The sequence below is a fragment of the Ptychodera flava genome (genome assembly GCF_041260155.1).
Source record: "Ptychodera flava strain L36383 chromosome 3 unlocalized genomic scaffold, AS_Pfla_20210202 Scaffold_27__1_contigs__length_13241970_pilon, whole genome shotgun sequence".
NCBI lineage: Eukaryota > Metazoa > Hemichordata > Enteropneusta > Ptychoderidae > Ptychodera > Ptychodera flava.
In genome coordinates, this window is record NW_027248281.1 from 1146337 (window position 1) to 1161176 (window position 14840).

At 35.9% G+C, this 14840-nt stretch overlaps 1 protein-coding gene across 1 annotated transcript in view; it reads left to right on the forward strand.

The window, feature by feature from the left end:
• Positions 1-14840, forward strand: part of LOC139126159 (ubiquitin-associated and SH3 domain-containing protein B-like) — a 64014-nt gene that overhangs the window by 20642 nt on the left and 28532 nt on the right. Inside the window, exons 5-7 of the mRNA XM_070692206.1 lie at positions 1525-1694; positions 4443-4651; positions 5939-6089. Coding sequence (XP_070548307.1) covers positions 1525-1694; positions 4443-4651; positions 5939-6089 — 530 coding nt within the window. The remainder of the gene's footprint in view (positions 1-1524; positions 1695-4442; positions 4652-5938; positions 6090-14840) is intronic.

Sequence of the window (14840 nt, forward strand, 5' to 3'; positions counted from 1 at the left end):
GTAAAATGCAAACCAAATTATAGAGGTGTACTTTCCTTTGTCAAGAGAATCTATCATATTGAATATTTTATTGCAAAGAAAAATAACAAATTACAGTCTCATTTGAAATAGTGGCAACCCCTACTACATCACTTATGTCGCTTACTTTATACTGTATCTATACTTTATTTATACATCTATTTATTTATTGTACAGAGAAAAAAAACAATTAAATGGATTTAATGTGAATAATTAATGCACACCCAATGAAACATTGCAAAATTAAACAAAATGACATGCAGTCGGTTTTCACAGAATTGTGTGTGCATAACATGACAACTATCTGGTATTCACAGAATTGTGTATGCATAACATGACATCTATCTGGTTATCACAGAATTGTGTGTGCATAACATGACAACTATCTGGTTATCACAGAATTGTGTGTGCATAACATGACATCTATCTGGTTATCACAGAATTGTGTGTGCATAACATGACAACTATCTGGTTATCACAGAATTGTGTGTGCATAACATGACAACTATCTGGTTATCACAGAATTGTGTATGCATAACATGACATCTATCTGGTTATCACAGAATTGTGTATGCATAACATGACATCTATCTGGTTATCACAGAATTGTGTATGCATAACATGACAACTATCGGTTATCACAGAATTGTGTGTGCATAACATGACAACTATCGGTTATCACAGAATTGTGTGTGCATAACATGACAACTATCTGGTTATCACAGAATTGTGTATGCATAACATGACATCTATCTGGTTATCACAGAATTGTGTATGCATAACATGACATCTATCTGGTTATCACAGAATTGTGTGTGTATAACATGACAACTATCTGGTTATCACAGAATTGTGTGTGCATAACATGACAACTATCGGTTATCACAGAATTGTGTGTGCATAACATGACAACTATCTGGTATTCACAGAATTGTGTATGCATAACATGACATCTATCTGGTTATCACAGAATTGTGTATGCATAACATGACATCTATCTGGTTATCACAGAATTGTGTGTGCATAACATGACAACTATCGGTTATCACAGAATTGTGTGTGCATAACATGACAACTATCGGTTATCACAGAATTGTGTGTGCATAACATGACATCTATCTGGTTATCACAGAATTGTGTATGCATAACATGACATCTATCTGGTTATCACAGAATTGTGTGTGTATAACATGACAACTATCTGGTTATCACAGAATTGTGTGTGCATAACATGACATCTATCTGGTTATCACAGAATTGTGTATGCATAACATGACAACTATCGGTTGTCACAGAATTGTGTGTATATAACATGACAACTATCGGTTGTCACAGAATTATGTGTATATAAAATGACAACTATCTAGCTCAATATTCAATATTTAGAGTTTTGTGTATACATTAAATGACATTTAGTCGGTTGTCTTTTGAGTCTGTTGATATTTCTCTGTGTACATTTACAAAATTGTACCTTTGTTTACTTTTTTATCTGTTTAACATGTCCAGGCACAAAGATAGAGCCTCACAAGAAACAGCTCCATCTGACGTTAGCCTATCAATTTCATTCAAGTCACTTTGATGTCTTAGTTAAGTTATCCAAAGAATTAGACTTCAAAGGGCCAGCACGGTGGGAATTCCGATTGTATTCCAGGGATCCACGGATTGCAAAGGCAGAAGTAAGACAATTTCCTCATTTCGATTATTTTTTCCATCAAAGACAACAACGAGAAACATGTCTACTTTGCAGAGAGTTTCTGCTGCATTATGATATCATCAAAGCTATGCTTGGATGGATTCTCCAGTTGTGATACTGAATAAACGGCGTAATATGCAAATTAACTGAAAATTTGCAGATGTCGTTAAAGTGCTAATGATGAAATTGAAAGAGCTGAGGCTGAACTATTGAGAGTGTTTATCGATTGCTACCATCTCATAGATATCTGACAAACATGGACATAATAAATCTTGGTCCATTGAAAATACTGATTAGTGTGAGATGAATTTTACTTGGATCATTTGACTTTGATCACCATGTCATGTGTAGTCATCCAGTACAATATACTGTTGTTACTGAACCTTCACCACCATTGTTTGGCACAACTTCAGTGTTTTCAATGGCGAGTGTGGACTTGTGTTAAAGGGACAAAATCGGCCATTTTCTACAAATTTCTCGATGGCAAAAATCCCCCGTCAAATCAATATTTGACCCAAATAGTGACCATAGATGGCTTCAAGGATATATAAAACCACCTTCTTGCTCTTTACCGCAATGTTCAATGTTTGTCTGGGCTTCCACGCTATTTGAATCCAAAAACTGTAACATTGCATTCTCGATCTGGAGCCATATAATTCTCTTTCCTGCTCACAGCAGTGAATAGTCAAATTAATGGTACAGACCATTTATTCTTTCTCACCATGGTTTTATCTATCATGTCTAAAACCAGGATCGTATATGATAGTATATATGCATGCTTACCCATTCATTAAGTATCTTTCAACATGTCAAACAATATAAATAGAGTCTCGTATCAAACAAAATTCATTAAAAATGGCCAAATTTGTCCCAGGGGTATTTCTGTGAGTTAGGTACATGTATTTCTTGGCATTTCTCCATCACATTTAAAAACAAACGGCAGATATGGTTTTACGTGGTTAGAGTCAGCAACCTAAAAGTCAAAGTATGATGTCAAAAAAGTCTTTAAATTTGGTTATAAATTGAAATACTGTGTCATGATGACCATTCATGTCAGTTGATGATAAAATAGTTATTCATACATACCATAACAGAATTCACTTTCATCATACTTAGAGTTTGAACTCATTTCCGGAAATGAAAAAATATCCCATTCAAAATACCAACTTTTGACATGAAAAGTAACAATCAGATTTAGAATTGAGAAATTGAAATCGAGGTAATCAGGGCTCGAAATATTACCTGTCTGCCTGTCCCGGACAAGTGAAAATTGGCCTGGGACAAGTAGTTTTGAAAAGTACTTGTCCAAGTGGACAGGTAGGTTTTTTCAGCCTGCAACCAGTATTTCAACCTATTGACTACAGCAAATATTCATAAGTTTAAATTTATATAACAGCGTTTCCGTTACAATTTCAAAACTTGCGTATGATTTTACGCAACTTGGTTCTTATTTGCGTAAAAGGTATCAACAACTCGTACGGTGTCGGTGGGAATCGGTATCTGAAGTGAGTTAGGCAGTCTTTTCTGTCGAACTTGGCGGTTTCCTTTAATGCGCATGCTCTATCAACAAAAAACAATAACATTGGGGGCTTCAAGGTATAGTAGCTGAACGCTTGCAATGAATGCCGTGATGCATGTCTCGTATATGATCGTTGAGCAGCCTAATGACTTCATGTTCAAAGTTTCAAAGAAAATACTTTCTGACAATGAAATTAGTGTTTGCAAAGGGCCAACAAAAAGCAGATACTGATCAAAGTCCAGCGGGACCTCTCAAGATGCAACCCTACAGAGTGTAAATCGTCACCCGTAAACACTTTCCAAATAACATGCGACCTAATGACCATGATTAACTGTATTGTGTTACCAACAACGTAGACTTGATGAATTCTCGAATTTTTTGCACCTGTAGTGTCATTGTCTATACAGAACTGATTGACACGATGCTTTGTGATGATGAAATACAAGGTTTCCTAAAGAGTTGCCGTCTGCTAAAGTCTAAAATGTTGCAATATCATGATAAATGTCACTTGCAAGCAGGTGCATATGTTCTATTTTTGTCCTGCATTGAACCACGTTGAGGCAATGTAGTGTGAGCCACGTACGTCCATGTCACTGGGCGGCATTTATCAAGGCGTATTAATTAGTTTACGCAGTCATGATTTTTTTTGCGTATTTCAGACTATTTTGTGTAAAATACGCAGGATTTTGCGTTAACCGAAACGCTGTTACAGCATATACAGTACCTTTTACAATTTTGAAAATCATTATTTGGATATTTACCTGTCAGAAAAAAAGTAAAAGAAAATTTGATAATATCTAATCACTGTTTACAGGAGGCAGCCATATTGATTTATCTAAGGTCATGTCTCAAATCTCTTAGATTGGGAGATTCTCAGAGCTATCTTGACACCGCTGTTACGCCAGTTTGTATATGATACAGGCATGAGTTTGTTGAATTGAATTGAAACTGGCATAGTTTCTTAGAGTAAATTATGCCATTTTGGACAGGTACTTTTCTCTTTTTATTTTGACTTGTCCAGTGGACAGGTGGTTGAAAAAAGTATTACGAGCCCTGGTAATTAGAATGACAAACCAAAGAGTCAATGATGGATAAGTCTACATGGTAGTATTTCACAAAATGAATTTGGATTTTCTCTTCAAGCAGCTCTAGGAGCTCTAGCTGACTATATTTTTAAATATCTTCATTTCAATAATGTATTGCTTATTGCAGGTTCTTCGTGTATTGTATTCACATACACCAAGATCACCAGATGAATTGGAACTCATTAGTGATGATTACATTTTCATGTCAAGTGCCGAGTATCAGAACAGTAGTGATGGATGGTTTGAGGGAACATCATGGCTAACTGGATGTTCTGGAGTGTTTCCTGGAAATTACACAGAAAAAACAGCGGAATCTGACACATGGACACTTCACAGGTTTGTGTTGCTACTAGAAATCCACATACTGTAGACAAAAGTGCACAACAAAACGTGCTGTGTCATTTTCAACTTGTGTTGCATTCATAATGATAAATGCTGCATTGTTGTCATCACTGTACTATAATATTTTCAAAAATTAAACTGTAATCTGCGTAATTAAAAATTAAAAACACAGGTGAAGAAAATTCACAGTGACAGCTGAATTTTCATTATAAAGTGACAGACAGGCTGTTTTACTTATGATGTGAACTTAATAAGCAAGGCATGTTTACTTTAATTAGAATATAATAAACTTTTGTTTATGTTATTATGAGCAGCAGTATCAAGTTGAGCAAGCTAATATTTATAGGTCAGTCTAATATGGGAGGTTATATGCTGTAAAAATGTTTGTATGTAACATGTATTTACGGTATGTACAGACAGGGGTTTCATTAAGAGCCGGCAGCCAGCAAAATTGACCAGTTACTCTCACAAGTTCAAGCGCTACGTTATTGGGAAAATTGACTCTTTCATTGCCAAGATATTTTTTTACCTTGTGAAATGGTTCGGACAAGTATCACAAACTATGTAATCAAACTATTCAATGGCTTTTATGTGAATCAAAGTTTAGTACTTGAGCGACTAGTCACGACCACGATTGCCATATAGCACCGTCAAGCATGTATTGCCTGAAAAAAATAGGAATTGCAATGGACTATTCTATTTGATACTGCAATCACTGACTTTTATGTGGTGACCTTTATATCCGCCAATGAAATCGTTCGTACTCCACTTGTCGGCTGTCATAAGCTCAATTCAAAATGGCCAATGCACAAGGAAGAAGCAATCACAAGGTCAAGCTTTGCCGTACGAATTTGGGTTTTAAAGCACACCAAGGAACAAGAGAAGAATAAATATGTGGATCCAAACTGTTTTTGAAGGCAAAACCCGATTTTTTTCTCACGAAAAAACTTCCCGATTTATTGCAGTTCAAATTTTAGTAGGCTGACGTGCATTTCACGCCAATAAAACTTCGCCCTGAGAAGTTTAAAGTACGAGCAGATGTCTGAACTCATTTCAAAAACAATCCGAATGTCTGTCCGTGAGGTGCGTTCTACCTTAACCCTTTCACCACCATGGTTTGGTCCAAACCCATTGTTTTCTGTGGTAAATCTGGACCTCTATGCAGGGAAATGGGGGTGAAAGGGCTAAGACAGCATGTATATGTATGAATAAGACTCAAATCCAAGCAATTTTTTGGTTTTCATGATTTTTTCATGATTTCTTGTTCACTGTTGTTGTCAGGGTGTTACCATTGACAAGAACCAAAAGTGGAAGTGGACAGAATGTAAGTCCATCACCAATCCTAGCGGAATTGTTATGTGGATCAGATGAATCAAGAGGTAGCAAGTACAACTCACCAGAAGGACTTTTAACAGAGCCACTCTATGCAAAGGTATTTATATATTGCAAGAGATATTTATTTCAGTGCAATATCACTTAAGAGTAATAGCACATATCTCCATAACAAAACTCTGTTGCTGATCAATTGTCTAATGTCAGAACTATGACAGTCAACATTATTGAACAAAATCCTCTGCTTCTCTACCCATCCTTCTTCATAAACCACTTATCATGAAAACAACAGCTATTCTGAAGACACAGTATGGTCAATCATATTTGTCTTTTTTAGGGCGTTACTGTTGAATGTACCATATACCTTGTGCTTTTCTACTCTTTGCATTGATATACCGTATGTGTCTCAGCAATCTTTATTAAAATAATAAATGTGGTAATAATGTGTAAATGGCAATGTACTGGTAGTGCCACATTGATGGCAATATGTTGGTGACAGATAGATGACCATGAATCGGAAGTGCCTCATAGATGGTAATGTACCAATAGTGCCTCATAGATGGTAATGTACCAATAGTGCCACATAGATGTTAATGTATCAATAGTGCCACATAAATGGTAATGTACCTATAGTGCCACATAGATGGTAATGTACCAATAGTGCCACATAGATGGTAATGTACCAATAGTGCCACATAGATGGTAAGGTACCAATAGTGCCACATAGACAGTAATGTACCAATAGTGCCACATAGATGGTAATGTACCAATAGTGCCACATAGATGGTAATGTACCAATAGTGCCACATAAATGGTAATGTACCAATAGTGCCACATAGATGGTAATGTACCAATAGTGCCACATAGATGGTAATGTACCAATAGTGCCACATAGATGGTAATGTACCAATAGTGCCACATAGATGGTAATGTACCAATAGTGCCACATAGATGGTAATGTACCAATAGTGCCACATAGATGGTAATGTACCAATAGTGCCACATAGATGGTAATGTACCAATAGTGCCACATAGATGGTAATGTACCAATAGTGCCACATAGATGGTAATGTACCAATAGTGCCACATAGATGGTAATGTACCAATAGTGCCACATAGATGGTAATGTACCAATAGTTCCACATAGATGGTAATGTACCAATAGTGCCACATAGATGGTAATGTACCAATAGTTCCACACAGACGGTAATGTACCAATAGTGCCACAAAGATGGTAATGTACCAATAGTGCCACATAGATGGTAATGTACCAATAGTGCCACATAGATGGTAATGTACCAATAGTGCCACATAGATGGTAATGTACCAATAGTGCCACATAGATGGTAATGTACCAATAGTGCCACATAAATGGTAATGTACCAATAGTGCCACATAGATGGTAATGTACCAATAGTGCCACATAGATGGTAATGTACCAATAGTGCCACATAGATGGTAATGTACCAATAGTGCAACATAGATGGTAATGTACCAATAGTGCAACATAGATGGTAATGTACCAATAGTGCCACATAGATGGTAATGTACCAATAGTGCCACATAGATGGTAATGTACCAATAGTTCCACACAGACGGTAATTTACCAATAGTGCCACATAGATGGTTATGTACCAATAGTGCCACATAGATGGTTATGTACCAATAGTGCCACATAGATGGTAATGTACCAATAGTGCCACATAGATGGTAATGTACCAATAGTGCCACATAGACGGTAACGGGTGATCTACCCAATGATTGGAAAATTGCAAAGGTCTGTCCTGTGTATAAGGATGGGTCAGTACTAGATACTTCAAACTATAGACCTATATCATTGCTGTCTATCTGCCTTAAAGTATTTGAGAAAATTGTCCACCAACAACTGTATTTCTACTTAACTTCAAATAATTTTCTTAGTGTACATCAATCGGGGTTCCGCCCATCTCATTCCACTGCTACTGCTCTTGTAGATGTCACTGACTACATTTTAGAAAATACGCACAAGGGTTTGTACACGGGTGTCGTCTTTCTAGATCTAAAGAAAGCATTCGACACCGTTGATGTTTCACTTCTTTTAGATAAGCTTTCAGCTATTGGACTGCAGGACAATGAGTATACCTGGTTTAAAAACTACTTATTCAACAGAAAGCAATGTGTCTCTGTAAATGGTGTGACCTCTGATCTTCTCCCAGTTGACTACGGGTTCCTCAAGGATCCGTCCTTGGCCCCTTATTATTTATCATTTACATCAATGACCTTCATGGTCAGGTTAGCAACTCAAAAGTGGTTCTGTATGCAGATGACACTGCCCTGTTTTACGCTTCAAAGGATACTAAAGAAATTGAAACTAAACTGCAAGAAGATATGATGTCAATCAATGATTGGTTAAGCGAAAACAAGTTGACACTGAATGTTAAGAAAACAAAGTGTATGATGTTTGGACCGCGTAGAAAACTGCGCGGCGATTCAACTAATTTAAATATCAAAGTTAGTAATGAATCTTTGGAACAAGTTGATACTTTCAAATATTTGGGTTTGTGGTTCGACAAACTTCTCACCTGGGACCCACATATTGCCAAAATAAGTGCAAAAATTTCACAGAGGCTTGGTATAATTCGTAGAATCAGGTCTGCTTTACCGCAGAAAACTGCCAAAATGTTAGTTACATCTATGGTTTTGCCAATTTTTGATTATGGGGATGTCGTTTGGTCAAACTGTACTAGTAAGTTACTGTCTAAACTCCAAATATTACATAATAGAGCTGGTAAATTAATACTAAATTGCCACCCTTACACCCCGTCATGTCAAGTAAGGCAAACTTTAAACTGGTATTCGCTACTAGAAAGACAGAATTTTCATATTTGCTCATTGATGTTTAAATGTTACCATGGTATAGCTCCACACTATTTGTTAGAATGCTTCACACGAGTCTCCAATACACATAAATACAATACACGTTTCAGTTATGCTAGCACTGTTTACATTAAACCAGCTCATAATAATTATGCAACACGTAAGTTTACTCATAGAGGTGGAAAGCTATGGAATTCATTACCTGATCACGTAAAGCAGGCAAATACTTTTAATCACTTCAAATCACTGTATAAAGATCATTATGTATAGTTACTGTAGAGTATGTAATTTTTGTCACAGTTCTGTAATTTATTGTCCTTGTGATTCTATGTATATTTATTGAGTGTTTGCTGTTTTTTTTATACTGAGTGAGGGCCTCAATGGAAAGAAGCTGATCAACTAGTTTGCGAGGCTTATTGAGATACCCTGAATAAAGATATTTAAAATAAAATAAAAATGTACCAATAGTTCCACACAGACGGTAATGTACCAATAGTGCCACATAGATGGTTATGTACCAATAGTGCCACATAGATAGTAATGTACCAATAGTGCCACATAGATGGTAATGTACCAATAGTGCCACATAGATGGTAATGTACCAATAGTTCCACACAGACGGTAATGTACCAATAGTGCCACATAGATGGTTATGTACCAATAGTGCCACATAGATGGTAATGTACCAATAGTTCCACATAGATGGTAATGTACCAATAGTGCCACATAGATGGTAATGTACCAATAGTGCCACATAGATGGTAATGTACCAATAGTGCCACATAGATGGTAATGTACCAATAGTTCCACACAGACGGTAATGTACCAATAGTGCCACATAGATGGTTATGTACCAATAGTTCCAGTTAGATGGTAATGTACCAATAGTTCCACATAGACGGTAATGTACCAAAAGTGCCACATAGACAGTAATGTACCAATAGTGCCACATAGATGGTAATGTACCAATAGTGCCACATAGATGGTAATGTACCAATAGTGCCACATAGATGGTAATGTACCAATAGTGCCACATAGATGGTAATGTACCAATAGTGCCACATAGATGGTAATGTACCAATAGTTCCACATAGATGGTAATGTACCAATAGTGCCACATAGACGGTAATGTACCAATGGTTCCACACAGACGGTAATGTACCAATAGTGCCACATAGATGGTAATGTACCAATAGTTCCAGTTAGATGGTAATGTACCAATAGTTCCACATAGACAGTAATGTACCAAAAGTGCCACATAGACAGTAATTGCAATAGTGCCACATAGATGGTAATGTACCAATAGTGCCACATAGATGGTAATGTACCAATAGTGCCAGATAGATGGTAATGTACCAATAGTTCCACATAGATTGTAATGTACCAATAGTGCCACATAGATGGTAATGTACCAATTGTGCCACAAAGATGACAATTTATCAGTAGTCCCAGATAGATGACAATGTATCAGTAGTCCCAGATAGATGACAATGTATCAGTAGTCCCAGATAGATGACAATGTATCAGTAGTCCCAGATGGATGACAATTTATCAGTAGTCCCAGATAGATGACAATGTATCAGTAGTCCCAGATAGATGACAATTTATCAGTAGTCCCAGATAGATGACAATGTATCAGTAGTCCCAGATAGATGACAATGTAATAGTAGTCCCAGATAGATGACAATTTATCAGTAGTCCCAGATAGATGACAATGTATCAGTTGTCCCAGATAGATGACAATGTATAAGTAGTCCCAGATAGATAACAATGTATCAGTAGTCCCAGATAGATGACAATTTATCAGTAGTCCCAGATAGATGACAATGTATCAGTTGTCCCAGATAGATGACAATGTATCAGTAGTCCCAGATAGATGACAATGTATCAGTAGTCCCAGATAGATGACAATGTATCAGTAGTCCCAGATAGATGACAATGTATCAGTAGTCCCAGATAGATGACAATGTATCAGTAGTCCCAGATAGATGACAATGTATCAGTAGTCCCAGATAGATGACAATGTATCAGTAGTCCCAGATAGATGACAATGTATCAGTAGTCCCAGATAGCTGACAATTTATCAGTAGTCCCAGATAGCTGACAATGTATCAGTAGTCCCAGATAGATGACAATTTATCAGTAGTCCCAGATAGATGACAATGTATCAGTAGTCCCAGATAGATGACAATGTATCAGTAGTCCCAGATAGCTGACAATGTATCAGTAGTCCCAGATAGCTGACAATGTATCAGTAGTCCCAGATAGCTGACAATATATCAGTTGTCCCAGATAGATGACAATTTATCAGTAGTCCCAGATAGCTGACAATATATCAGTTGTCCCAGATAGATGACAATATATCAGTAGTCCCAGATAGATGACAATGTATCAGTAGTCCCAGATAGATGACAATGTATCAGTAGTCCCAGATAGCTGACAATATATCAGTTGTCCCAGATAGATGACAATGTATCAGTTGTCCCAGATAGATGACAATGTATCAGTAGTCCCAGATAGCTGACAATATATCAGTTGTCCCAGATAGATGACAATGTATCAGTAGTCCCAGATAGATGACAATGTATCAGTAGTCCCAGATAGCTGACAATATATCAGTTGTCCCAGATAGATGACAATGTATCAGTAGTCCCAGATAGATGACAATGTATCAGTAGTCCCAGATAGCTGACAATATATCAGTAGTCCCAGATGACAATATATCAGTAGTCCCAGATAGATGACAATGTATCAGTAGTCCCAGATACAATGTCAATGGCAATGGCAATACACCAGTAGTCCCAGACAGATGAGAAGTAAGACCAATTTGCCTAATTAATTATTATGGCTGACATACAACATTTTAACAATTAATGAATGAAATTTGATATGACTTTGTAATTACCTATGATTTCAAAGTAATATATGGTAAAGTATGATTGGTATTGCTCACTGAATGTAAGCTTCTTTTCATTTTTAGCTGACTTTTAGCATCTGGATATATTATACCAAAATTAGAGCTTATGCTGTCTGTTGATTGTGTGTATGTGTGTATATATGTATGTCCATCCAAATCAAAAACTTGAAGACTACAATACCTAACATCTCAGTATTTGGTGTACAGGTGCACCCAAGGGTGGAGATAGCCATTTAGTGTTCAAATTAACATTTGTTTGTAGTTAACCTCAGTCAGATTTGTTCAAATTGTGCTTAAATTTGTATTTTGGGGCAATTTACCTAATTTTGGTAAAAAAATACCAAATATCATATCATTGAATTCCCTAACACAATTGCAAAAACTTTAGAACAACTGCGTATTTCACCTTGAAGTTTTTATTAGCTCACATTTGGTATACCAATGTGAGGTTATCGTATAATCTGAAGTCGATGGCGTCTGTATGTATGCATGTGTGTATGTATGTATGTATGTATGTAAGTAGGTAAAGTATGTCCGTCAACAGCAAAAACCCTCAAACCGCTGCATGTTTCAGCTTTGTATTTGGTTTGTGGATACATCCTGGGCTAGAGATGGGATTTTGTTTAAATGAAGTCTGCATTGCCAAAATTATGCAAATGAGCTCACAAAATGTGAAAATGGTAAAAAATAAATAACTCAAGAACTACTGTTTTGATTGCTTTGAAAATTTGTGTGCAAGTACCTTAGGTGAACCTCATACAGTTTTACGAATATTGTGAAGATATCTTTAATTTTGTATTTTTACTGAATTTTTTGGTGATTTTCTCATTTTTAGCTACTATAGACTATAGTCTATAGAAGCTATTGGGATGGGTATCCGTCCGGCGTCCGTCGTCAGTCTGTATGTATGTATGTATGTATGTATGTATGTATGTATGTATGTATGTATGTATGTCCGTTTGTGAGGCGTCCATCCACTCAAATATCTTGAGAACCGCAGTACTTACTGATTTGATATTTGTTGTGTAGATGAAAAATATGATTTTGAGAAACTATTTTTTTTAATTTTTTGATATTGTTGAAAATAGGCAAATTAATGCCAAAAAAGGTGTTTTTGGTAAAAAATCTTCTTCTTCATAACCGCTGGTCAGACAGCTTTGTTATTTGGTATACAGGTCCCTAGGGATAACCCAACTTAGATTTGTTCAAATTATGATGAAATATGCAAATGTGTATTTTTAAGGAATTTTTTGTCATTTTTGGTCAAAATTTGACTTACATTGTATGTAATTCTTGTACTGTATAAACCCTATCAATTCACCCAGAAAAAATAATTAATATGATTTTAAATAATTGAATTAATTAGGAAATCATCAAAGCCAAAATAATTTTAGTGTGGAATTATCAGAACGTTCAACTTTTTTTGACAGTTCATAGTGAAGTGCTTACCATCTTGGAGGATTAAAACATGTAAAGGCAACTTTCCTGAATCCCAACTTTGATATATTCTGAACCACCATTTATGTTATCTAAAAGAAATTGCTCATAATAGTTTGTCATGATAGGGTGGTCAAATAAATAGAGATAGAGAAAGTTCTAATTTCCGCTTATGGTTGACTTGGTAAGGATAAAATAAGATTACTTTTTGAGAAGAAAAATAGAGTGGTCAATTAAAAGAGTGGTCAAAGTGATAGGGTTTTTATGGTAAAGCTGGGCTGTAAGATTCCTCATGTGCTATTTATAGCAATTATGCAATCTGTGTAAACAGTGCAATGAAAGTGTAACATGATTCCTTATAATGCTTTTGATGACCTTGAACTTCTTAAGTTACAAACATTTGTCTCTTCAGTGTGCTTTCTCTGAGTACGTACAGTCTCAACTTATTCAACAGAACTTACTTACAATGTTAATTTGAAAGTTAAAATGTGCTTGGTTAATAGGATGAAAATACAGATATAGATAACCAGCTGAAGATTCTTTATAACCTGACAGAATTGCTGTTTTATTATGACGTAAATCTTGATTTAAGCAAGTCTTGTTTACTTTAATTAGAATGTAATTAACTCTCGTTTATTTGCTATTATAGACTAATATAGTCTGATGAAATATGCAAATCTGTATTTTTATGGAATTTTTTTCCATTTTTGGTAAGGCCATCCTGAAATGAGCTATCAAAGATATCCACCTTCTTCAACAATACATGTGTCACAAAAGGTTATTCTCTACATAACACAGCAGAGCTCTGTCAACTGTTGAGTCGCTTGTTTTTTCAAAACGGCTGGTCAGACAGCTCTTAATGTTTGGTTTACATGTCCCTAGGATGACCTTAGTGAGATAATTTCATAGAGTCAGGAAATACTTAATTTTGTATCCATGTCTATAGTAGCTTCAGGGACATTGGCCCTATGTTTAGTAAAAATTCTTCTTCTCTGCAACCGCCAACCCAATCGCTCTCAAATTTGGGTGGGATCTTTGAGAGGGTGTTACTTTTCTAATTTGTTGAAATTATGACAAAATTTGGAAAATTACTATTTTGGAGCAATTTTGTCATTTTTGGTCTAAAGATCTTTAACAGTATTTTCTTTTTAAAGCCCCTGGACAGACAGCTTTCTATTTGGTTCACAGACGTCCAGGGATGACAACAGTTTTAGATATGTGGAAATTGTCCTGAAATATACAAATTTTTATTTTTAAGACAATATTGTCATTTTTGGTCAAGAAAACTTGTTCTCAAAATTACTTGTCTGATAGCTTTGTAATTTGGTATAAAGTCCCGAGGGATGTTATTAGATAAATTTTTTGCTTAAGTCTTGTGAAACCCCCAAATTTTTATATTTTAGGTAATTTTCTCAGTTTGTGACCTCAAATGACCTACACCAACCCAGGATATGTTGTGAGACAGTTTCGAAGGTTGTGAACATAATTTTGTCATATTCGGTATTGATTTGTAGGAAAATTTGGTCCAGAAAACAAAGCTGAGGTGATTTTTTTCATTGCCGACAAATTTTTGCAACTTTTCTGTGTAAGACACACAAGAACTGATGAGAAATTTGGATCCAGGATAATTCCAGATGTTGT